Consider the following 27,815-nt stretch of genomic DNA (forward strand, 5'->3'; position numbering starts at 1 on the left):
GAGAACATAGGCAAAGCCTTCTCTGACATAAATCACAGCAGGATCCTCTAAGATCCACCTCCCAGAAACCTGGAAATAAAAGCAAATATAAACAAATGGGATCTAGTTAAAATTAAAAGCTTCTGCACAACAAAGGAAACTATAAGCAAGGTGAAAAGACAGCCTTCAAAATGGAGAAAATAATAGCAAATGAAGCCACTGACAAAGAATTAATCTCAAAAATATACAAGCAACTCCTGCAGCTCAATTCCAGATAAATAAATGACCCAATCAAAAAATGGGCCAAAGAAATAAACAGACATTTCTCCAAAGACGACATATAGATGGCTAACAAACACATGAAAAGATGCTCAACATCACTCATTATCAGAGAAATGCAAATCAAGACCACAAAGAGATACCATTTCACACCAGTCAGAATGGCTGCTATCCAAAAGTCTACAAGCAATAAATGCTGGAGAGGGTGTGGAGAAAAGGGTACCCTCTTTCACTGTTGGTGGGAATGCAAACTAGTACAGCCACTATGGAGAATAGTGTGGAGATTCCTTAAAAAACTGGAAATAGAACTGCCATATGACCTAGCAATCCCACTGCTGGGCATACACACCTAGAAAACCAGAATTGAAAGAGACACGTGTATATAATAAACATGTGCACTGTTTATAATAGCCAGGACATGGAAGCAACCTAGATGTCCATCAGCAGACGAATGGATAAGAAAGCTGTGGTACATATACACAATGGAGTATTACTCAGCCATTAAAAAGAATACATTTGAATCAGTTCTAATGAGGTGGATGAAACTGGATCCTATTATACAGAATGAAGTAAGCCAGAAAGAAAAACAATACAGTATAATAATGCATATATGTGGAATTTAGAAAGATAGTAATGATACCTCTGTATGCGAGACAGCAAAAGAGACACAGATGTATACATCAGTCTTTTGGACTCTGTGGGAGAGGGCGAGGGTGGGATGATTTGGGAGAATGGCATTGAAACATGTATATTATCATATGTGAAACTAAGCGACAGTCCAGGTTTGATGCATGAGATGGTGCTCGGGGCTGGTGCACTGGGATGACCCAGAGGGATGGGATGGGGAGGGAGGTGGGAGGGAGGTTCAGGATGGGGAACACCTGTACACCTGTGGCAGATTCATGTCAATGTATGGCAAAACCAATACAATATTGCAAAGTAATTAGCCTCCAATTAAATAAATTAAAAAAAAAAGAAATACATTTTATCTCCTGAAAGAGAACATGCACACACATACAAACTTCTATGTTTGTGAGTGTGTATAAAATCCTGAAACAAAGGTTTATTGGCTTATATAATACGGAGAACTAAGTATGATTCTGCCTCTAAGTTAAATGGCCACCTAAACAAATTCTTGCCTGCCTTCAAATCTGAATCATCTGGTTTGAGCAATACTGGCCCTAAAATACCAGAAACATACTAGACCAATACCACCTCATTCTGTATTTCTGAATGAAACTTGGAAGCTCAGCTAATATAACTAGAAGCTCAATCAGTTAGCAGAGGTTTTATACTAAGAACTCAGTGTAGCTCATTGCTGATTTACAAAGTCAGCCTTCAGTCAGTTCAGTCGCTCAGTCCTGTCCAGCTCCTTTTCACAGTTCCAGATATTTAAAATTACTCAAGTAATTTAAGTTTGGAAATTACAATTACCATTTAAAATTTTACCTTTACTCACTGCACCATGACTAACTACTATACCCCTCCTGTGAATTCCTGGAAAAACTTCTGCAGCACTTACTTTCCCTGCAGTATTAACCAGCATGTAACAGGTATGCTTATGTTTATGTACTTGTATAATTTGTTGATTGTAAATTTCAGAGTATTGACCATATAGGAGGGTTTCTCCTAAGTGTCTCACAGGGCTTGATACTTTACGTAGTTTTTTGAATAAACGTGGCTGATATTTGGATGCTAGAAGAATTCAGTGCCAGTCTGGAAAGGACATTAGATTGCAAGTGCCTTGAAGGCATCAGTTCAGTTCAGTTGCTCAGTCATGTCCCACTCTTTGCGATCCCATGGACTGCAGCACGCCAGGCTTCCTTGTCCATCACCAATTCCTGGAGTCTACTCAAACTCATGTCCATCGCGTCGGTGATGCCATCCAATCATCTCATCCTCTGCTGTCCCCTTCTCCTCCCGCCTTCAATCTTTCCCACCATCAGGGTCTTTTCAAATGAGCCAGTTCTTTGCATCAGGTGGACAAAATATTGGAGTTTCAGCTTCAGCATCAGTCCTTCCAATGAACATTCAGATTGATTTCCTTTAGGATAGCCTGGTTGTATTTCCTTGCAGTCCAAGGGACTCTCAAGAGTCTTCTCCAACACCACAGTTCAAAAGCATCAATTCTTCAGTGTTCAGCTTTCTTTACAGTCCAACTCACACATCCGTACATAACTAGTGGAAAAACCAAAGCTTTGACTAGAAGGACCTGTGTTGGTCAAGTAATGTCTCTGCTTTTTAATATGCTGTCTAGGTTGGTCACAGTTTTTCTTCCAAGGAGCAAGTGTCCTTTAATTTCGTGGCTGCAGTCACCATCTGCAGTGATTTTGGAGACCCCCAAAATAAAGTCTGTCACGGTTTCCAGTGTTTCCCCATCTGTTTGCCATGAAGTGATGGGACCGGATGCCATGATCTTTGTTACTGAATGTTGAGTTTTAAGCCAAGTTTTTCACTGTCCTTTTTCACCTTCATCAAGAGGCTCTTTAGTTCTTCTTTGCTTTCTGTCATAAGGGTTGTGTCATCTGTGTATCTGAGGGTATTGGTATTTCTCCCGGCAGTCTTGATTCCAGCTTGAGCGTCATCCAGTCCAGCATTTCTCATGATGTACTCTGCATATAAGTTAAATAAGCAGGGTGACAATATACAGCCTTGACAGACTCCTTTTCCAATTTGAAACCTGTCTCTTGTTCCATGTCCAGTTCTAACTGTTGCTTCTTGACTTGCATACAGATTTATCAGGAGGCAGGTAAGGTGGTCTGGTATTTCCATCTCTTGACGAATTTTCCACAGGTTGTGGTGATCCACACCGTCAAAGACTTTGGCATAGTCAATGAAGCAGAAGTAGATGTTTTTCTGGAATGCTTTCGCTTTTTTGATGATCCAATGGAAGTTTGCAATTTGATCTCTGGTTCCTCTGCCTTTTCTAAATCCAGCTGAACATCTGGGAGCTCATGGTTCACGCACTGCTGAAGCCTGGCTTGGAGAATTTTGAGCATTACTTTGCTAGCATGTGAGATGAGTGCAACTGTGTGGTAGTTTGAACATTCTTTGGCATTGCCTTTCTTTGGGACTGGAATGAAAACTGACCTTTTGCAGTACTGCGGCCACTGCTGAGTTTTCCAAATTTGCTGGCATATTGAGTGCAGCACTTTCACAGAATCATCTTTAAGGATTTGAAACAGCTCACCTGGAATTCCATCACCTCCTGTAATTTTGTTCATAGTGATGCTTTCTAAGGCCCACTTGACTTTGCATTCCAGAATATCTGGCTCTAGGTGAACGATTGCACCATCGTGGTTTCTGGGTCATGAAGATCTTTTTTGTATAATTCTTCTGTGTATTCTTGCCACTTCTTAATAGCTTCTGCTCTGTTAGGTCCATACCATTTCTGTCCTTTATTGTGCTCATCTTTACATGAAATGTTCCCTTGGTATCTCTAATTTTCTTGAAGAGATAGATCTCTATACTTTCCCATTCTATTGTTTTCCTCTATTTCTTTGCACTGATTGCTAAGGAAGGCTTTCTTATCTCTCCTTGCTATTCTTTGGAACTCTGCACTGAAATGGGCATATCTTTCCTTTTCTCCTTTGCCTTTAGCTTCTCTTCTTTTCTCAGCTATTTGTAAGGCCTCGTCAGACAACCATTTTGCCTTTTTGCATTTCTTTTTCTTGAGGATGTCAGCCTTGGAAAGGGGCAATTCGTTTCTTTCCTACCTGCGTTTTAATATTCTTAAAATTGTTATCCGTTTATTCATGAGAGCTATTAGAACTGGTGGTGTTCCACGAACATCTACTCTTTTAAAGTGCCCTACATATTCTTCGTGCTGGACAAGCCTAGACATCCTCCTGATATAAGAAATCAGGAAACCAAAATTTAGAGGAGATGATTTGCTGCTGGTTACACGGCCAGTCAATAGCAAACTAACCTAAAACCCAGTGTCTGACTTGTGCTCTACTGTGCTGCTGGGGCAGACTCTGTAGGGTGTCCAGTTTCCAATGAGATTCCCTGGCTCATTTCTGCTTCAAGGAAAAGGACTACAAGCCCCAAGCCTCCTGCTTTGCCTCTCAATGGAGATGACTTTGAACCCTATATAAAGAGACACCATGAATCAGGCAGGGAAGATGGGAAAAATCTTTTGAACAAGTGGTACATGAAATAAGCTGGAAATGATGAACATCTAACTCAGTAAAGAGAAGGAGGAAGTACATTCAAGGCAGAAGGGACACCGTATTTGAAGCCAGTGACAGAAGGATGGTTAGAGTCGAGGAACTCTTAGAGAACATGAGAAGAGATAGGGCCAGCCTTGTAGTGGCCATGTGGGGCTATCATTTTTCTTTACTTTTCCTGAGGAACAAATAAATCTCCTGAAGCATCTGGCACCATGTCTTAGGTTACCAGGTTTAAAAAAGAAGACATCCCCAGAGAGAAGATGAGACTCTATGGAGGACAGTCCTAGAGAAAAGGCATGCAGGTACAGGGTAGGATGGGGAACGGGGAAGCAAGAGCCCCTCTTAAGTTCTGCTGGCCAAACCTCAGGAAGACCCTTAGGGAGACTAGGAGACCTAACTCTGAGAGAAGCAGTAATTAGAAAACAGTTCTGCAGTCTGCCCTGGAAAGCTCAGAAAGCACTGTTCCAGTGTTATTCTACTCCTGCTGGCCTGCCTGGAAGAGCAACTTCATCTTCTTTCCTGCAGTTTGGGTTTGTGTCCACCTGAAGAATGTGTCCCTTCCCACCTTCCCAAACACACACACATTCCTCTTCCCCTGGGGTCCATAAGGAGTGAGGAGACTCTCAAAATATCACAAAGAGACAAGTAAATGAAAGAGAGAGGAATGAGGTCACAGCAATATGATACACAAACTCTCCTGTTACAACCCAATGTTTCTAATTAAAAAACAACACACAAGAGAAAAAAAGCACCTAGGTTTCAAAACCATTTTAGCAGCTAAAGTGATCAGAGTTTCAGACTGACAATAAACTTACTTTCTTTAGAGTAATTTCATTAAGAGAAATTTTATAGATATAAATGAAGCTATGAACTCAACCTCCTTAACACCCAGCACTGAAGATCTCTAACTTATGCCACTTACTGGGATGGGAACTTCTTCCATAATCTCACCCTCTTTATCAAACTCTGTTAGGATACAAAAGCACAAACTCTGTATCATACTCAAACAACAAAGATCTGTGGAAAACAGTGTTTTATAGATAGCCTACTTTCAGATTAAGTAATAATCCAGAGTACAATGTGTTCTCTAATCCTGTTCAACCCAATTTAGGTGATAAAATTGCACCCCAGCAGACATATCTCTACTGGTATGAGGTAACTTCCTTCTGCTTTTGTTCCTGCCCCAATTTAGGCATCTGCCATTCTCCCTTTAACAAGTTAAACATATAAAATGAGGTTAAATGTTCTAAGTCTACTTTGTAGTAAAATGAATTTCTGAGCCAGAGCTTCCCCAGGAACATTCTCAAGACCTATTCCAAGACTCTTTTGGGCAGAGGTCACAGGAGCTTGGAGTCTCTAACGTTTCTTAGTCTCAGTTTGCGGGTCTGGAATGCCGTCTGTTCTAAGGGCTCAGCCAACTCCTCTTCCTCCTTAGTGTTCAGGAGCCCCTAAGTCCAGGACCAGAATCCTCTCTATATCCCGTGTAAGGGCTCAGCCAACTTCTCTTCCTCCTTAGTGTTCAGGAGCCCCTAAGTCCAGGACCAGAATCCTCCTCTCTATACCCCATGTAAGGGCTCAGCCAACTTCTCTTCCTCCTTAGTGTTCAGGAGCCCCTAAGTCCAGGACCAGAATCCTCCTCTCTATACCTCGTGCCCCCCTTTACCCACAGCACAGACTGTGCTCTTTGGTCAGTCAGGGTCCTTCTCCTTTCCTCAAGAGTTATGGCCACTACTCTTAGACATCCAGATCTTATAGGTTAGATTCTGCCCAGGTTTCTGGGCTGGAGAATTTTTGGTGAGTGATGAGAACAAGGAAGTTGTTATTTAATGATACCTACGGTGTGTGGGAGGGGATGGTAGAGGAAGTATTAGTTCCTCACCTAAGGCAGCCTGGCTGTTTAGAACAGGAAGGTCATATATATTGGTGTTTTATATATGTGCTTATAATATATGTGCTTATATGTAATATGGATGAGAATTAACTATACCAGGCATTAATGATCAAGAATTACACAACTAAATGGTGAAAATGTAGAAAGAGCACTGGAAGAGAGTCAGGAAAACTGTTATGTGGTCCTAAGGAATTATGACCAAGTCCAGTGATTTTAGAGGTTACTCTTCTTCTCCAGGTTTCATCTAGGTAATGAAGGAATTGAACTACATCAATTCTAAGACACTTTTCAATTCTAAAATTATGGCTGAAAATTGTGTTTCAGATTAACTTCATCTCAGTTGCTATTCAGCATGATCACCTGCTTAACATTTAAATACTAAATAGAAAATAATTATTTGAGAAAGTTAATGTATTATTGGCTCTAACAGGTCAGAATCATCTGGAATTCAGCTTGGAAGAGTAGTTTAAAAACTACATAGGAAACACAAAATTTAAGTTCTGAGGGATAAGACACAGTTCTGTTATACAAAATTATTTCAGCAGCAAATGGGATGTAGTATTCCCTGCAGAGTCAACACTTGGTGCCTGAAAACACGTGTTTTTCATAAGCACACAAGTCCAAAAGTTGTCTACTTCATATAATTTTAGTAACATATTCTGGCCAGCATCAATACAAGGATATGACAGATTAATTTTTCTTCTTCAGTGTCCAAGAAAACAGGTCCTTTGGATTGACTATATTTGGAAAAACTACAGTCATGCTTTAGGAATACCTATCTAGGTCCTTTGAAAAAATAAAAATGACTGTATAATATTTATCCTGAAATACCAGTCATAGACAAATAAGACTTTTTAAATATCCTTAACTACAGGATCCAGATACTGAACATATAGCACTGTGATCCGTGCCTAAAATATCCCTCATCTCCTGCTTATTTCAGAGAGAGAAATGAGAATGGGATCAATTTCTCCATATTTATAATTTCAGGCAACCACATAGCTTGGCAGTATTTCAGGCGACCTTTCTGACCCAGGAAAGGGTATTACATATCAGATACTTTAAAGAAAAAGGAAAGTAGGGAACATCTGGTATTTCTAATACAGTCTGACTTGATTTGGATACAATTTAGGTCTGGAAGATATTATTCAGTATTCATAGTGAGATCATCTGATTCATGCTGTTTTCATAACCAAATTTCCCTCTGGAGCAAAAAATCATATGTGGTTACTAAACACACAAGTGTTACTAAGAATTCTTTAATCATCTTGGAATGAAGCTGACCAAGGTAGATTATATGAAATACATATATATTCTCTCTCTGTACTTGTACACATCTATTCATCCACATATATATATATGTATACACACATATATTCATATTACACTCAGGTATTTTAGATCTTGTTCACACAAGTGAATATTCTGGACAAAGGAATTAAATTTCTAAATAAATAATTCTTCTCAGCACATGGCTCTTCTAGAAACCTGACATAATCTTTCAAGTTTCCCCTCAACCCAACTTCAAATTGGTATGTTTTCATTAATAGCTAACATAAGATTTTAAACTGTTTTAGTTTTTTAGCTCAATGCCTGTTTCCCAATATCTACTAAGATTCTCAGTGACCACCCACCACCAAAAAAAGAAAAAAAAAAGGTCAGGTTACAGAGAAAACCAGACTTAAACACAAAGAGAGGCACCCTCAACTTTCATATAGTTTGTCAAGTTTTTTAGGTGGGAATACAAAGAAGTAAACTTATTGTGATTAAGAGGTATGATTAATCATTTCTAGTAAAATTGCTGTTATTTTTTGCTTTGCTCATAAGAACAAAAACTTCCCATCTCTCACTTAATTCTGAAATACATGTGAAGAAGAATGAAGAAAAAGTCATTACACTTATCTAGTTACCCAAACTTGGGCATGAGGGCCTCTTTATCCTCGTCAAAGTCATGTTTTTAATGTCCAAGTTTTGTTAAAAACTACACTTTGCTCTTTCATCTCCACTTCCCTGTTCATGTCCAAATTTCTATCACATCAACCTGGGATCACACTCTCCAAACTGATCACTCCCTTCATGTAATGTCATAGTGCTGCTCCCAAAATTATTTTAATAAAACCCAAAGGTGATCGTAATATTACCCTTGTTAGATACTTTTAGTGAGCTCAATGAATTCCACATGTCTTAGCCTGGCGGAGAAAGGCCTTTCAACTTGGCACCACCCTGGTTCCAACTCCCTTCCTCGCAGCCCTCCCCTCCAGCCATGCTCTGCTTCTAGAGGAGCTTTTCCCTTGCCTGGATCTCATTCCTCTTCTCCTCCATCTGTACATACCCAATTCAAACAGCAGTTACTCTGTATCCTTCTTGAACCATCCTCAGCAGAGTTCTTCCTAATTCCATTGGTCTTAGTTCAAGTTCCATTATTCAGTCCTTTTTTTCCATACTATGATACTCATTTACCCCACTGGACTGAGTTTCTATATTTGAATTCCTGATGCCTGCTGCAGAGCCTGAGATTTGTAGAAATGCCAGAAAGTGTTATCTACTTATTTAATACTTGCTTTAATTTAATCAAATCATTTATGATATAGCACCAAGGAATTCCCATTGCTTTTCACAAAAAATAAATAAAGATTTTAAAAGGGCTCTGGCAGGGGTGGTGGTGATAATAACTGCAATGGCAAATAGTTATTGAGCAATTATATTGTCAGGAATGGCTATAAATTTTCACTTGGGCCATCTCATTTTATACTCATAACAATGCTATGAAACCTGTTAATTATTATGTGCATTTTCATCCAGGTGAAGAAACTAAAGCAGAAAACTGCTGACAGGTCTAAGGTCAGCTACACTGCAGAATGCCTCTTCTTAACCACTAGTGCCTAAGCACAGATCATGAACATGCAAAGACTTCGGCTCAGATAAATATGTAATATATTAATTCTTTTTAAATAGAAATGTCAATTTTAATTTGAGATCAAAATATTATACCAAGAATAAAATAATCAAGTAAGGGTATTTAGTTGTCAGGACCACTTATTCAGAAGAAAGTGGGAATAAAACTCTTCATAGCAGATTCTAGAATTCATTTTCACATCCTTTCAGCTTTTCAGTGCATGAAATACAAAGGCAGAGCCCCTCGTGAAACTATATCACAAAATCCACTGTGAGACAAGTGAACTAACACTTTTTTGTTCACACATAGTAGTAAATCATCACTGTGATAGGAAGGAAAAGAAAACAAGTGATCTTTCAGTCTAAATAGTTCATAATAAATTCTCTTCTGGAGGTACTGGGTCAATCTTCCTGGAACTTTAACAAATTAAATAGATAACTCCCATTCAGTCTTTCCCTACATTCCTTAAGGCAGTACCAGTATTAGGTAAGTGATACAAGGACTGTAACCAAGGCAGTTTGTGTACTTTGATCTGGGATATAATCAAATCGTAACTTACTTAAAACATCTACACAACCTCAATAAATATAGTAACAGTTTTGATGAAGACCAGAAGTAGATCCTGCTGCTTTTTTCTAGGAAGCAATAATGAATTGTAGTTTTGTTAGGGTGCCTTAAAGTAATTCTAATTATGCTTTTTCTTAATGACCACTGGTAGTTGTGGAGGTGGAATTGGTAATAAAAATACCTCAATTACTGTTTGTTAGGGGCTTTCCTGGTAGCTCAGCTGGTAAGACACCTGCCTGTAGTACAGGAACCTGGGTTCGAGTCCTGGGTCAAGAAGATCCTCTGGAGTAGGAAATGGAAACCCACACCAGTATTCTTGCCTGGAGAATCCCATGGACAGAGGAGCCTCTTGGGCTACAAGTCCATAGGGTCACAAAGAGTCAGACACAACTCAAGCGACTTAGTACGCACACGCACCATTTGTTAAGACATTAATACTTACCAAGTACGATACATACATCACCTGATTGAATTTTCAAGACAACTGATGGGAAAGTGTTATTACTCCTATTTCACAAATAAAGACACTGAGACTTGGAGAGATTAAGTAATTTGTCTTGTGGGCAATCTGCCAAAAGCCGACAGAGCTGATTTGAATCTTGACCTTTCTAATTCCAAATCCTGAGCTTAACTACAAAATCACTATTTTTTCCTCTAAAATGAGACTCTGAAGATAAGTAATAATTTAAATGAGTCATACTCCTCATCTGTAACTTCTGTAGAACAATAGATATTCATCTGAAAGACTGTCTATTTGTCACCAGCCAGGAATTCCTCCTTCCTAGACAAACCTGAGACTGATTATAAGAAACCTGAGTGTCTGCAAACCACCTGCACTACACAGAAAGCCCTGAGGTGATCATTCACACATACAAGAGGACCCTCAAAATTATGGGGTATAAGTCAAGGAAATATCCAGGGTCCTAATGCAAAATAGGTCTCTTACAATATTTTAAGAGGAAAAAAATGTTTTAAAAGGAACAAATGAAATGCAAATGAACAAGTTAATTCTCAAAGTTGAAAGATCTTTATTCAAAACAAGTAAGTTTATCACTAGTACTGAAAATTATTAACTATATTATATAGAAGATTCCATATATTTATGCAGTGTCCAGGGGTAATATAATGAAGCAAAAACTGCAATAATTCTTCTTTTTTTTCAAATCACTAAATTCCTAGATTCCTAGTGGAAAACCTGTGTATTACTTCAAATTACTCCAAAATTTGGGGGCTGAAAATAACAAACATTTATCATCTTATAGCTTTCTATGGGTCAGGCAGGTGGGAGTGGCTTATCTAGGTGGGCTGGCTCAGAGCCTCTTGCAAGGTTGCAATCAGGGGTCAACTAGGGCTGTAGTCACTCAAGGCTCAACTGGGGAAGATCCACTGTTAAGCTGTCTCACACTGGCACCTATGACATGGCAGCAAGTTTTTCCCAGGCCAAGCGAACCACAGAGAGTGAGCGTACCCAAGATGGAAGCTGAAGTCTTTAATCTTCGAAGTACCATCACATCTGCCATGTCACATCCCTTGGCGGCTATTGACCAGGACCAGCCCACACTCAAGGGAAGGGACTTTGAATTCTAGGAGGTGGGATCAATGGGGGCCATCTTGACAGCCTCTATTCTGTTTTGATTTTAAAAGCTAAGACTAAGTGATCTGTAATGACAGACTTTACAAAGGGAGGGGATATAAATGTGCTTATCTACCACCCTTGCCTTTATTTTTTTTCCACTTCAAATATTTAAGTCTCTATTCACCCCAATGGGCAGAGAAAACAAAACTTTGTCTTTCCTTATAAATGCTCTCATTTTATTCCCCTCAGTTTAACTGTTCACTCAGTCAAGATCAGGGAACAGTCTTTCAGAAGACAGAGTAGAATGATTTTGTCTCTCATCTTATTCTCTAACCATCTCAACATACATACACACTTGTGTACACACATACATACATACTTGTTTTAGAACACAGTCACAAACCAGAATACAAACTATCAGGTTTGACTAGCAAGAAATTTCTAGAAATACATTTAAAAGAAAAATTTCACAATTTTTATAATATGTCATAGTCCTCCTTAATGAACAGAGGATAAAACTGGAAAAGGACTGATATAAACCTTATTTTATAACTTTTCTGATGATGAAAAGGAAAAAATATATAGTACTTCTTTGTGATATCAGAATGTCAATTACTTGATTCAAATTAGGTATATTTATAGGCAGCAGTTCATAACTAACTTTTCAGTACTGTATACTTATTCAAAACCTAATGTATCCTCACAGTATTATTGGAGACAAAATAATTTAGGTTTTTTTTTAAAGATTGCACTTATTTTAGGTAAGTAAATTATAAAAAGAAATGCACTGCATCTGTTCAGTTTATGCTGGTTCCTTATAAACATTTTTCAAATTGACTACTATCAAATTATTTCTAAACTCTTAAGTAAAGTCAGTCACCTGAGCTGTTCACCAATTCTCTTCTGTGAATTCTGTTCAAAAAGAGCCTCCTCCTAACTCTGTTACTTTGAGAAAGACAATGCAGGCTATAAAAGTGTCACAGGCTACAGCTGCTGATGAAATGATTTCTTAATTAGGATTGGCTGAGCTGTGGCTCAGTGGAAAGACTTTGTAATGCATGTGCTTTTATACACAGGCCTCAGAAACTCCCAATTATCAGCTATAAAAGGTTATTTTTAAAATGTGATTCCAAAAGGCATCTGTAAGAGTCTCCTAAAAGAATTTAGATCACGACAAACAATTCTAATCTGGTCTTGTGTCACTAACTCCACAGCTTGCTCAAAGAGTGGATTCCACAGATATCGCTGTTTATTGAGAGGCCTTTTTAAAGACTGTACATACCAAAACTTGAATATTGCCATCATTTTTTACCAGGCTTAAGGGCTACAGTATTTCTTTAGGAGTATAACTGAGGAGTAAGGATGACTATACAATTAAGTGATGTATTGCCATTGACTGTGTACTTAATCAGAGCACATGCAGAAAAGAGAACAGTACAGGCGTGTTTTCAGAAACAGAATGAAGGGAAAGCCCTGTGGCACTGGCTTGAAAGAGCTGTTAGAGCAGGCTGCCCAGGCAAGCACAAGCATCCAAGGGAAGCTGGAGAGGAAAAGCCCAATGAGGAGAAGACACAGAAAATCTGGGGTACAAGGTGTCAAAAGGCGATCTTCTTATTTTCCACTTTGCCCACGATTGGCATTCAGGTGTATTTAGAGCAAAAGCAAAGTTTTAAAGCACCGGTAGAGGTGTTAGAAACTTTGAAAGGAAGGGAGAGATGCAGGAACCCTACTGCCAGATGCCTTACGCTTATGTACTTTTTGTCTAAACTTTTCACACCATCCATTGCTCTGGAAAAATAGAATTATGTTTATATGATGTGCTATGTAAACAAGTGCTTTAATTAATTTTTGACCCATCGTTTGGTTTTTGATTTATTAGAGAAGTGGTGTGGATTCACATGCTTTTTGCTCTATATTTAAACTACAGCCCAAGGACTTCCTCACTACAAAAGGTACTGGGGTTCAGGGGAAATAGACAATTTTCAAAACATACATACACCACCTTTTTACAACTAGAATCAAATTTCAATTGCAGAGTAATTTAATTTTCCTTTATATTGATGAAACAATAAGCAAATAAATCAAAATTAGATTCGACTCGGTTAGAAAGAGGGCCATTCTCAAGTGATCAGTGATGTCAAGGAAGCTACAGTGCCCAGATTCTTTCTTATGTACAGAGGGCTAGGAGGGTAATTCAGAATGAGAAAAGTCTTCTCTCAGACCTTTTCCATAGCTTTCACTGTGGGAGGCCAAGAAGACTTACATCCTAGCAATAGAGGGAGTATAAGTTACGATCTGTTGCCTAACAAACCACCACTAAACAGAGTGGCTTAAAATAGCAACCATTTAGTGTGCAGTTTCTGATCATGATATTCTGCTCATGCTTCTGCAGTTTAGCACCTTGGGCTGGGTTCAGCTGATGACTCTTCTGGTCTGAGCTGGGCTCACTGCATTGGTAGTCACCTTTCAGGTAAGCTAGGGGCAACTAGTTCAGGGGAGGCTCATCTGGGATGTTTCATCTTTTCTATGTAGTCTCATTCTCCAGTGGGCTGAGCTAGGCTAACTCACATGGTGGTAACAGGGTTCCAAAAAGAGAGATGCAAACAAGCCCTGTGAAGTCCCTGGTCACAGCACACACAACACCACTTCTAACACTGTCTGCCAGCAGCCTAGATTCAAAGCGTAGGAAAATAGACTCCATTTCTTGATGGGAGGTGCTAAAAAGAACTGTATCCATTTTTGCAACTTACCAAAAACTCTAAGGAAGACTACATTCAGGAAAACATAACTGTCTGCTATACTGGACCAGAGTACCTGGCAATGTTACATCAAGCAGCCCCACTAGAGACCCAATAACATAGCTCTGAAATCTTTCCCACAGTGACTAGCATACAGCATGTACTCAACCAACTGCTAGCAACAGTTACTTAAAAATTTTTATTTTTATCATAAAAAACTTGCAAATTTTAAAAAAGGAAAAAATGAAATCCAGTAATTTAATACATTCCATTTATTGAATTTTAATTATTTCTTTGTGTCCAACAAAGCATCAAGTATCAATAATTTTTCTGAAAGTGTTAAGTCATAAAATCCTTGATGATATATTCAGGTACCTGTTAAATGGTTTTAAAATCTATGCAGGATTTTCTTCTGTCTAAACTGGATTTCTTGATAATAATTATAATACACCTATTTTTCATATGTGCAGGTACCATACTTTGTGCTTTAAAATGTTCATGTTAATTATTCTTTATACCCCTGTGAGATAGATGGTTGTAATGCCATTTTCAGATAAAGATCCTGAGGATTAAAGGTTTAAGTAATTTTGCCAAATTCACACAGCCAGTAAGTGTCAGGGCTAAGAATTCAACTCAGAATTCTAAAGCTGATGAACTTTCTGCAATTCTGGATCTCCAAATATTTACTTATTGATACTAAGGTCTAGATAACTAAATAAAACTCATCAGAGAACATGAATAATAACACTGATCAAGTACTTGCTACATGTGAGGCACTGTTCTAAGTGTTTACATGTATCATTTTATGTAGTCTCACAATAACCCGATAAGGAGGTATTATCCATGTTTTACAAATAAGTTTCCTAAAGCCAAGGAGGCTAAGAAACTTGTCTAAATTTCTAGGGGAGTGTCAACCAGGATTCAAACCTATGTAAGTTCTGTTCTGCATCCTCTACACTCCCTGTTCCAGAGAAGTGGGCAGCAGTGGTCCTCTGGATGATTTCCATTCCCCAGCTTGATTTCATCTGGTCCATGAGAAAAGTGCCAACAAATAGCATCTCAATTACTTTTACCTGTGACATCATAAAAAAAATATGGATACTGAGCCATTCATCTGTCTTGCCTCTCTCTACTGCTAATCTGCCTATTTCTCTTGGGAAAATTTTCTATTTTGCTACCAATGGCAGAGTATAACACACAGCATCATTTGAATATTTGTATAATCTACTTTCAATTTATTGCAGTATTTAAAAGGTTAGATTTTGTAATTCCTCTTAAAAACCTTTGGCAATTTGATCTTTTCCAGAGAAATGAGTTCTACATTTCTTTACATGGAGATCATATGACCTAGCTGGGATGAATCTAGAGAGGTCTGTTAGTCTCAAAACTAACAGAAAAGAGACTAGATCACTCTAAAAATCAAGTAAAGGATATTTCAAGATTTTTTCAGAGCTTTTTCAGAAAGGTCAAAGACTGTCCTGCTTTGAAGTATCAGTTGTCTCTGAAACTGTGCAGAATATCTTCTCGGAACAGACTTGTTACAGGAAAGAACTTCAGAAAAGTATACTTCAACCCCCAAATTAAAAAAAAAAAAATTAATCCCACTATAGAATAGTCTGAAGTAATGATCCAAATTCTTTATTCCCAGGTAGTAGCATTAAATATCCACACCCTTGCCTCGTAGTCATTAGACTAGAACTTTCCTCCCCTTGAGTTTGAACTTGGACATGTGACTGCGGTGACACAAGCAGAGGCTTAAAACGTGTTCCTACAGTTGGACACGCCCACTATTCTCCAAATGTCTGCTTAAGATATCCAGTGATCTAAGGAAGATGAGAGATATGGAGAGCCAGTGTAGTCCCAACCCACAGCTTGCAGCCAAGCCCAGAGTACCCCAGCTAGACTCCAGTGTGATGTTTTCTCCTCTAAGTCAAGAGATGACATTAAATAAGAATCATGATTAGGAGAGAGATATAGATTCTCAGCAGTAGATTATGTTCCCGTACAAGCTCAGTGGCACACTTAGAAATTCAAACCTATAATCTAGGAAAATCACAAATCATATACCTTAGCTTTATTCTAGAAGAGTCAATGCTAAAAATGTTAATGGTGAGAATGTGAAGGGTTTACTGACGTTTTGCAGCCATGTTTCTTTAGTTCAGATTATCTATTCTTCCTGGAAATCCTTCTTTGTCTACTTATCCTACAGGAGTTAGTTTGACTGATGTTTCCTCCATAATGTTGTTCTCAATCCACTCAATTATATTGCTTCTGCTTCTGAAACCTCATAATACAGTAGTTGCCCTTTATCCACACTTGTGCTTTCTGCAGTTTCATTTATTTATGGTTAACTATGATCCAAAAATATTAAATGGAAAATTTCAGAAGTAAACAATTCCTAAATTTTAACTGCATTCTGAGTAGTGTGATGAAATCTGGAGTCTGCTCTGTCCTGCTTTTAGTTACAAATCATCCTTTGTCCAGTTTATTCAGCTGGTTAGTCACTTAGTAGCTAATTTCATTACCAGACTCACTGTTACAGTATCACTGTAGTGCTTGCATTCCAAATAACCCTTATTTTTACTTAATAATGGCTCCAAACTGCAGAAATAGTGATGCTGGCAATTCAGATATGACAAAGAGAAAACTTAAAGTGATTCCTTTAAGTGAAAGATGAAATTTCTCCACTTGACAACGAAAAAAATTATATGCTGATGCTACTAAGATCTATGGTAGGAAGAAATCTTCTATCCATGAAATTGTGATGAAGGAAAAACAAATTCTTGCTAGTGTTGCTGTTGCACCTCAAACTGCAGAAATTATAGCCACACAGTGCATGCTAATTGCCTAGTTAAGATGGAAAAGGCATTAAAGTCATGGGTGGGAGACATAAGCAGAAACATATTCTAGTTGGTGGTAACATGTGGCACCAGAAAACATGAAGCCCACATGAAGACTTCAGCAAGGGATCCCATAAAATGACTTATACCACTTAGTGCTTCCCAGGTGGCACTAGTGGTAAAGAACCTGCATGCCACTGCAGGAGGCAAAAGAGACATGGGTTTGATCCCTGAGTCAGGAAGCTCCTCTGAAGAAGGACATGGCAACCTACTCCAGTATTTTTGCGTGGAGAATCCCATGGACAGAGGAGCCTGGCAGCCTACAGTCCATAGGGTTGCAAAGAGTCGGATACGACTGAAACAGCTTAGCAAGCACGCATGCAAGGGATGGTTACAAATATTCGGGAATGGGTTTGGACAGAAAAATATAAAAATTACTGCAGAGACTGGGTCTGCCATTGAATAAGCCACTGCTTCATTTTGGGTAGGAACGAAGAAGTTAATTAAGGAGAGAAACCACATCAACTAAACTTTTACTATAGTATATAGTTATGATTTTTCTATTTTTAGTTCTTGTTGTTAATCTCTTACTGTGCCTAATTTATAAATTAAATTTCATCATCAGTTTAGTTCAGTCACTCAGTTGTGTCCAACTGTTTGCGACCCCATGAATCGCAGCACGCCAGGCCTCCCTGTCCATCACCAACTCCAGGAGTTTACCCAAACTCATGTCCATCGAGTTGGTGATGCCATCCAGCCATCTCATCCTCGGTCGTCCCCTTCTCCTCCTGCCCTCAATCCCTCCCAGCATCAGGGTCTTTTCTAATGAGTCAACTCTGTGCATGAGGTGGCCAAAGTATTGGAGTTTCAGCTTCAACATCAGTCCTTCCAATGAACACCCAGGACTGATCTCCTTTAGGATGGACTGGTTGGATCTCCTTGCAGTCCAAGGGACTCTCAAGAGTCTTCTCCAACACCATAGTTCAAAAGCATCAATTCTTCGGCGCTCAGCCTTCTTCACAGTCCAACTCTCACATCCATACGTGACCACTGGAAAAACCACAGCCTTGACTAGACGGAACTTTGTTGGCAAAGTAATGTCTCTGCTTTTCAATATGCTATCTAGGTTGGTCTTAACTTTCCTACCAAGGAGTAAGCGTCTTTTAATTTCATGGCGGCAGTCACCATCTGCAGTGATTTTGGAGCCCCCCAAAATAAAGTCTGACACTGTTTCCGTTGTTTCCTCATCTATTTCCCATGAAGTGATAGGACCAGATGCCATGATCTTCGTTTTCTGAATGTTGAGCTTTAAGCCAACTTTTTCACTCTCCTCTTTCACTTTCAACAAGAAGCTTTTTAGTTCCTCTTCACTTTCTGCCATAAGGGTGGTGTCATCTGCATATCTGAGGTTATTGATATATCTCCCGGCAATCTTGATTCCAGCTGGTGCTTCTTCCAGCCCAGCGTTTCTCATGATGTACTGTGCATATAAGTTAAATAAGCAGGGTGACAATATACAGCCTTGACGTACTCCTTTTCCTATTTGGAACCAGTCTGTTGTTCCATATCCAGTTCTAACTATTGCTTCCTGACCTGCATATAGGTTTTTCAAGAGGCAGGTCAGGTGGTCTGGTATTCCCATCTCTTTCAGAATTTTCCACAGTATTGTGATAGGCATATGTATATAGGAAAAAAACATATATATAACGGTTTGGTACTATCTGCAGTTTCAGGCATCCACTGGGGGTCTTGGAACATCTCCACTGATATGGGTAGAGAATGGTAGTCGTAATGGTCTGTATTCCTATTATTGCAGTGCTACAAAGTGTGTAGCCTGCAAACTGTTGGTTACCAGTTTGTTATGAAACATACAAAGAAACTGAAAGAAATTAGGAATTGTTAAGCACTTTGACAGTAGGTCTGGTATATTTCTTAAATTGGCCTCATTTTTGTCTTTTTCTTTTAGTAATTCATTTTTATTGTGTTTTTAAAAGTATTTTGCCTGGGACAGATTCGGAGTTTTGAAAAAATGGTTCCTCAACATAGACATTTTGAGCAACACTGTATTACAGCACTTCTGTCATTTATCCAGCACTGTAGTTAATTCACATCTTGCCCACTAGCTAGCCTGCCTACATTCCTTCTTTGATCCACCAGAGATGACATCATGGAATTTGGGGGGATATAAGCTCAATAGGTGATACTGATAGAAAAGGAATTAAGATACTGTAGTTTTACATCTAAATTGAAATTTTAATATCCTCTATGAAAAATAAATGGTGACTTTGTTTTGTCTAACCCTCAATTATTTGTATTGTATGCCAGTATTCCATAATGAAAATATATTCTTTACCTTTACTTTGTGACTCATTCTATGAAGACTTCCATGATATTGCACTCATAAAAAGAAAAATACACCTAATATTTGCATTGTCATTTTGCAATGAAACACGGTATCACTTTATCTTTAAACAAAACAGGGGTAATAAGTTCATGGTGGCAACAGACATTAACGGACTCAGCACCAAGGCATCTGTGCTAGGATTTCAGCCTCTTTTTTTGCTAGGCGCACTGTTCAGATACGAAGCTATGTAACCAACAGATGCCCTGAAACCCCTTTTTAAAATCTGTATGGTGGTCAGAATGTCACTGTAATAAAGACAGACTGAAGCATAGGTGATTTGAGGATGATCCGGCCTCATCCTGAGTTTAATTATATTTACATAGTGGTAGCCTGGCTGTTGCTTGGCAGATGCGCTCTCAGCAGTCCTCAAACTGCCTGGCTTCTCCTACAGTCCCTCCCTCAAGCCATACTCAAACCCAAGCAGTCCTACATTCTTGACTAGCCAAGGATAAGAGAAACTGGCAATCCTAAACTATGCTTTTCTCCTTTGTTGAATATGACCAAAATAAAAGCAGTGATACCTACAATCAACCAATTTTTATAGCTAAATACTACAGAAACATGAAATACTTCCATAGCAGTCCCCAGATTATACCTAGTGAGTTTCTTTAGGTAGGTTCTTTCTTCTATCACCTTCTGTTCTTTCTTATAGTTTTTGTAAATGGCAATGAACAGTGATTATAAAGGTTGAGAAGAAAAAAGAAAGAAAAATAGTTAAAAAGTCATTTTAGAATCACAGCTTGAACTTGCATTAGAAAATTATAGCCATGCATATTAATTCTTCTAATTTCCTATTATTTAAGTAGGGAGTTAGGTAGATCAGGTACTTGAAAACAAAAATAAGTGAAACTATTTAAAATATGACCGGAGCTTTTTTATAAAAGAGTCAAAGACTGGAGGTAGATAGCTGAAAAACATAACCTCTAAATTTAATCCTCTAATAACAGTGCTTAAGGCACATTTTAATCCATGGATTTTACTCAAAGATCAAATACAAATTTATCAATTATCAAATTAATTTTTCCTTAAAATCTTGAAAGTTTGAGGTTCTAAAACTCATTTTCAATTTGGTTAGTCTTTTCTCTATTTTCTTATCATTGAAGAAGTTATTTCATAATTCATAATTTATATAATAATCCCTAACATCACTACTTTGTAAAAAGCAGAATAATTTCCTTTATGTATTGTATATCAATGATCTAATAAATGGATTTTTAAAAAGTCATTCTTTCAGGTACCATGACAGTAGTTACCAAACAAAAATTAGTAATGATTGTAAACAGGAAATGCAACACAGGAATGACCCTTGCAGCACATTTGTAATCAGGAAAAAGACAGTTTGTGTATCTATAGGTGTAACACTGTAAATGTTTTAGCTTTATCTGATTATGAGCTTCTTCACATTCTACTACATATAAGCTGCTTTCTCATTTCTTTTTCATTTGATATTACTTAAGACAAATAATCACTCCTAATTACAAAGCTTGCAAAGCCAGGAACAAATGCCAAGAATCACCATTAAATTAGGACATTCTGTGTTACAAATCTAGTGTAGTCTTGTCCTGTAAAGAGTTCACTAAGGGATATAATCCCATTTGTACTTACTTTCTATCATTTATTTTGTCATTTTTTTTTCCTCTATCATTTCTCTCAATAGTGTAAGTTCTATAATACAAGGTATCTTGTCTTTTTGTTCATACTATACCCCCAGGGTTTAGAAAAATGTTTTGCACATAAACTACTCACATAGTTTTTAAATGAATCATCTTATTTTGGGAGAGATAACTTTTAAAGACAATAAAAGCTCCATTATTTTTCATTTTCCTGTAATTAAGTACCATAGAGAGTGATATACATCATAACTAGGCTTATTTGCCTCATGCTAAGAAAGCAATTTATATGCCTTTGAAGCTGTAAACTAAAGAGTTAAATGAATTAAACTTAATGTTTTCAAATACGCCACAAATATGTAAAAGGCAAACTAAGTAAAAACAAGTTGAAAAAGCAGCTAAGATCTATTAAAATTTTTTTCATTTTCTCATGGACTCCATATGAATATATAACATTTATATACAGGCCATTTCATTGAAAATCATTTATATTTATATGTTCTTGGCCTGTATGATTTTTAAGCACTGTGGAATATTATTATATTTGGTAAACTACTGATAATATTTTCCAAAGTCAAAAAGAGTAACTGGGTTTGAAGAAGTCTTAGAAATCACTTGGCTCCCCTATTGATTTTTATGGATATGGAAACTGAGATCCAGAGTGGCGAAGATCACAAAGACTACAGTGGACCCAGATCTGCTAATTCTCAGCCCAGAGTGAATTTAAAACATCCTACTGATAAACAGACACGAGAAAGCTAATATACCATAGAAGATCTTTCTGTATACTACTGTGCTTTACCTATACTGGGTACTTACTGATCTTTTCAATTTCTGAATACATGGTAGTGATTTGGCGTGTAAAAAACATATTCAAATTAGCATGGGGCAAACTATATCCCTACTTCTGGCTTTCAGAAAAAGAATACAGGAAGTAGTACTCTTTTACCAATTTATTGTTCTTTCTACTGAACAGACCCTTTAGACTAGACTAACTCTATGGTCCATGATGTTAATTCCAGGCTCACAAGACTGGTACCCTACAGGAGTTCAGTGAGTGCCTCGTTAAATAGTTCATTTTGGTGTTTCCTACTGCTTCTCAATAGGTCTTCTTGTATGAACAATTCTCCTAACATTAAACTTTTTGTTTTTAACTGCTCTATTCTGATCTGCCATTCCAGCAGCACTTACAGTACTTTGTTGCTAGGAGAAAAAGAGGTTTAGCCTACCATGTTACGTGTAAGGCTTACTATCAACTCTGGGGTTCAGCAGGTAGAACAGATTCTTCTACAGGCCAACCATGAGTACCTGTATACAATTCCAGATGTCACTAGTTGAAAGACAAAGAGCCAAAAGCAGGGTTGCTATTGTTCAGAACCATATTAGGTAGCTGGAAGGCAGCATTATCACTGCTCCCAACAAAACCTGGGAATCCTAGAAGATACAGTCCAGAATATTATTGGAGCTTATGGAATTTCTTTGACTGTAAAATCTCCCAGAAGTTACTTTTCATGATATTTGTACTTATTTAGACTTTGTTTCCATGCAAAAAATGTCAAAGGCAACTTACACTAAAGGCATACATATGATCATGGGTAAAGTATAAACTATAGAAAACCAGTAGAGTAGTAATTTTATTGGAATAGAAACCATTTCTCCAATATAATTCCTTTAAACAAATAAAAATGTTGAAATGCATCTTAGGTTTTTTCTATTAGGGAACTTCATTCAACATATATGCAATGATCAAAGCAAGGGTATCAGAGGACTCAGACTGGGTGATGTGATGGAAGTCACATGGATTATGAAGACTATGGTGCAAGATCATAGTTACTTTCTGCCAGTTTCAGATCAACCTATCTAAGCCTTAATTTTCTTATCCTTAAAATGAAGCTAGTCTGCTTCGTAAATTGCTTTGAACAGAAAACAAAATAACTATACAAGTATAAATAGGATATGAATTTCCCTCAAGAAGCTTGCAATCTAAGTAAGAGAAAGACTATAATCTAGAGGGAGAAAGTAAAAAGTTTGCTAAGAGTTATGATAACATGCTTTGGGAATATAGAAGAAAGAGATTTTCCATCTAGCTGGTAACAAGAAGAATGATTACCTGGAGGGTGATGTGTGTGTTGGGGCGAAAGGGGGGCAAGTAGGGTGAGGAGTGTGTCTTGGATTAGTAATATTTAATATTATTGAAGGTGAGCTAGCAAAGTCAAGGAGAGAGGTGATGGTACACAGCTTGATAGCCAGTAGAGACATAAACCCCTAATTCAACTTCATAGGATAGGATTAAGGAACAAATCAACAGAAAATCTACTACAGTTCTATTCAAACCAATATTCAAAGCAAGTTAGAAAAAGCGACTTTTCATGTCTAATTAATGTAATGACTCACACTATGGCTTAAAAGAGATAAAAGCCCTGCTGAGGAACACTTTATTCTGTACTTGTTCTGAGAGAGTAACTGCCTCTAAGGTAAAGCCCTGGAAGCCCTCTCATTACCCCAAGTCTTGCCAATGATTCTCAGCAAGAATGGCTTCAAGCAGAGAATTCAACTGTAGAGCTGAACCTCCAGGTCACCGTTTACTTGCCTTTTCCACTTCAGTCAGGGGCCACCCTAAGAGAAAAGGTTCATTCTAATTTCTAACGGAGACAGTCATTGTGGTGCAGTTATCTTTCCAACTGCAATCACATGGTGTCACTTTGATTTTTCGGCAAATGACAGAAGCTTTCAGAACATGTTTGGATGCTGAGAAAGGAGATGTTTTAGTGACTGTGTAATCTTTAAAATCTCATCTTTTTAAAATGAAAGAAACAAAGAAAAGGATCTTACAGAAAAAATACGCAAGACATCAGGAAGGATCAAAAGATGGAGGTTAGAAAGGAGGCAAACAATGAATAAGGTGTAAAATTAAAAGTTCTATAGCAATTCCAGGCAGCATAACGGAAATTACTATAGTTCTCTTTCTCTCTGGTATGTTTTTAAAGGGAAAAAAGTGTTTCTCAGGGGAGAGTAACACAGAAAGGAAAGAGGAAAATAGCTGGCTGTGGGCCATGATTTAGCATTCATCACAAAATGAGACTCTGTTTCTGTTTCTCAAAGGTCATTGTTTTTTCCAAGCAGACACAGGCTCTACTTACATGAAGTTAATTATAATGAAGAAACACAAGACATAAGGAAGAGATCTAGACAAGAAACTCCAAAGAAAGAGCAAAGATGTAAAACTCAAATTCTACTCTAAAATATTATTAAAACAAAACTCTGTATAACCAAACTAGCTCTTACTTCCTAGCAACAGCTCACTTATCGCAAACAAAATACAATATAGTAAAATTTAGTTATAAAAATTCCTTGCCTTTTTGATGGTGTATTTTAACTGGTAATTAATCCAAATTTATGCCCATGATAGACACCCAAGTTCTCCTCTTAAAAACAAAAAATCTTATAATAACATTATCCACCTAGGTGGATGTGAAATAAAGATAACCCTCTAATTCTTTTTACATGAAATGTTAATGGGAAAGTAACATTTGTCATCTGCCTGGAGAAAATTTCTTATGAAAACAACAGTAAAAAGGTTTTAAAAGGAAAAAAATGCCATGCATCTTAAAACAGAAGTTAAATTTAGTTTTAGTTAAATGGCTGTGTCTTTATTTCAACTTTCAGCTATGATTTTTAAAAGGTATAGTAAAACTATCAGTTTTCTTGTATATCCAAGTGAAAAAGAAGGGAGACCTGAAAAGTATCTAGATACCAAAATAGGGTAAGAAGGCTCATAAGATCAAAGATGATCTTGTAATGTTTCCTTCTTCTTATGTGTTAGAAAACAATTTCTAAAGGGAATGCAAGTTTCTTTTTGAAATTATGAAATGTATTCCTGGGACCTCTAAATTCTTTGTACTGGGAAACACTCTGTCAAATACACAGAACATTAATCTGTCAAGGATCCTACCTAGACACAGAGAGGGTATGTTGGCAATCAGACTGGACATCTTTGGGATCTTTTACTTTCCAATTTACTAGTTGAGGACTTTGCCCTGAGAATCACCAGTGATGACAAGGTAGTGAAACAAGGATTTGTTACTGTCATGGTATTGTCTGTACAAGTTTTAAATTTATGGAATCCTTTTTCTTGGGGCGGCGGGAGGGGAGGAGGAAGATGAGAGAGAAGGATAAGATTCTCGGTTGAAAAGATAACCTTTTAAAGTAAAGGGAAGATGCAGGAGAAAAATTACACCATATATCAAGACCATTATTTATGATAATCCACATTCTGAAACTAAGGAAACTGTATAAATAATGTCTGGATTTTTCCCTTGCTAGCACATATAATTCTTAACTCTGGACTTTCTCCCTCAGAACTACTTCTTGTCTCAAATAATTTCAAAATCACTTTTGAATGTTACTTGTTGTTTTTTTTTTTCCTCCTTTTAAATAGAGGGTTTTTTTTTTTCTTTTTTTTTCTGGAGCAGTCTCAGGTTCACAGCAAAATTTAGCAGAAGATACAGCATTCCCATATATCTTCTATCCCTTTTCAGACCACCCCCTACCTCCATTATCAATATCCCACATCAAAGTGGTACATTTGCTATAACTGATGAACTTCCACTGGCACATCATCATCCCCCAAAGTCCATAGTTTATTTTAGGGTCCACTCTTGGTGTTTATTCTGTGGGTTTTGACAAATATATAATGACAGGTATTCACAATTACAGTAGCATACAGAATGGTTTCACCCATTCATCCCTCTCTCCCAAAGGATCTGGGCATTTAAAAAGTCTTTTTTGAAGCACTATGTTTAAGCATAGACAAGATCCCCCCAAAAAATTTTTAGACAAGTACTAAATTACCCACTGTTTCCCACATGAAAAACAAAATAAGCAGCGTTCATCAACAGATGGCTAATTAAGGGGCAAACAAAATGCTTTCCTAGTAGCAAGCAAGATTAACAAAAAATGTGCTGCTGCTGCTGCTGCTGCTAAGTCGCTTCAGTCGTGTCCGACTCTGTGCGACCCCAGAGATGGCAGCCTACCAGGCTCTTCTGTCCCTGGGATTCTCCAGGCAAGAACACCGGAGTGGTTGCCATTTCCTTCTCCAATGCATGAGAGTGAAAAGTGAAAGTGAAGTGAGTGTCATCTAAAAGCAAAGAAAAGAATTAGAAACCAAACTAGCAGACAATAGAATTCAATCACTGTACTCTCAGAATTTACGTTTTCCTGTTCTTGAATTCCCTTTTGGAAGCTGAGTCTAGTCACAAGGGGCAAACATGTTTTTTTTTTTTTTTTCCCCCACTGCAGGCTTTTTATTTTTCAACAGCCTCCTAACCTAACCTAATATTTTGCACTTGCATATACTTTCAAAAATCCAACTCTGGGCATGAAACAGAACTAATGCTTAGGTTAGAAACCTTGTCTTTAGAAGATGAAGTAATGGCAATGTTGATAACCCACAATGAGCAAGAGAAGAAAATTAGGTTCTCTACTTTCCCCTCCTTTACTCTCAGCAGAACTTCCTTCCTTATTTGATAAGGAGCAACATTTCCTTCTCCAAGGAGCAAGTAGCTTAATCAATTCCCTGGAATGAGACGACCTTTCACACAGAACGTTACACTGGAGTGTGACATCAGCATTCCCTCTGAGTCACAGTCTAGTCCCACCCTTTTCTCCCAGGAAACGCGAGTTTCCTAATCTCACTGAGCGGCTCAGGTAGGGCCGTGGGTCCTGACGCCCGAAGGGCAGCCAGTCAGGAAACGTCTCCTGGAGCTAAACCACCGCTGACAATCGTCCTTTGGGACTAGCTGCCAAAGAAGGAGAACATTTTCTTTGGAAGACGAAGGCAGTGCTTTGGAAGTCAAGTAATGAATGACCAGAGACAAAAACAAAACAAAACAAAACAAAAACAAAAGTTCACCTTTGCACGCCATCACCAGCCGCTGCTGCGAAGGAAGCACATTAAATCAACGCTCACTCTAGACAGCCTCTTGACTGCCAAGCTGGGAAGGGAGGAGGTCTGAGCTGTCAAAAGTCTCATCAGTGACCCCAAACCACAAAGGCTTAATAAAGTTCAGCTTCCTGAGACAGGAAGAAGTAGTGTCACGGTTTCGCCCGAACTCGCCCTAAGCTCATCCTTTTCTTCTTGGGAGGCACAAGCCCAGCCAAAACATCTTAAGGAAAAGTTTCAAACACCTCCAACCGTTGGACTTGGTTAGACAGGGAGAAATGTCCCGCGCCCGCCCTCGCGCGCGACTCTCAGTCGCTCCTGGGTTTCAGAAGTTAGTAGGGCCAGCGGACACCCCCTCTACCCGAAGGACCGGGTACTGGGGCCCCGGGCGCCGGCGATCCCGACACCGCTCGTGCCTGACGGCCCTTGCGCCCCACCAGCCACTGGTAGCCAGGGGGCGCCGCCCCGCGCAGGTGAAGCGGCTGCTGCCAGCCACCCTACCTTCTTCACTTTGGCCTCCAGGTCCATGTCTATGTGTCAGAGGGGGTTTCTCCTCCTGTCGGGGATATCACGCCCAGGATCGCCTGGCGTCTGGCACCGTTGCGGTTACTGGAGGAGATGTACCGGGACACCGGCGCCACCGCCGCAGCCACTTGCCCGGCACGGTCAAACTTCCGCTGCCCAGTCGGCTGCAGCCGGCCTGCGGCGGGGACCGGGAACAAAGAGGCCCAAGCAGCCAATGGCAGCCGGGCCCCTCCAGGCAGCCGCCAATCACTGAGCGCCGCACGCACCTTCGCTGCCGAGCGCGGCGCCAGCAAGGTGAGGGGCGGGGCCGCGTTCGGGGCGGTACCCTGCGGAGCTCAATCCTGTAGCACCGAGTTGGTCTCTGAGGCTCCGCTGGGCGTCCTGACTACCTGCTCCC

General features: G+C 38.7%; 1 protein-coding gene across 2 annotated transcripts in view; it reads right to left on the reverse strand.

Annotated features, from left to right (window-relative positions):
• TES (testin LIM domain protein) overlaps positions 1-27,540 on the reverse strand; it is a 64,065-nt gene extending 36,525 nt beyond the window's left edge. Inside the window, exon 1 of one of the 2 annotated variants that reach the window (XM_068972569.1) lies at positions 27,395-27,540. In XM_068972569.1, the coding sequence (XP_068828670.1) occupies positions 27,395-27,421 (27 nt within the window). In that variant the 5' untranslated portion in view covers positions 27,422-27,540. Of the gene's footprint in view, positions 1-26,863; positions 26,913-27,394 lie in introns of those variants that run through there. The other variant, XM_068972570.1, reaches the window with a different exon arrangement.
• Positions 27,541-27,815: the final 275 nt, after the last annotated feature.

Source organism: Capricornis sumatraensis, chromosome 5 (genome assembly GCF_032405125.1).
Source record: "Capricornis sumatraensis isolate serow.1 chromosome 5, serow.2, whole genome shotgun sequence".
Lineage (NCBI taxonomy): Eukaryota > Metazoa > Chordata > Mammalia > Artiodactyla > Bovidae > Capricornis > Capricornis sumatraensis.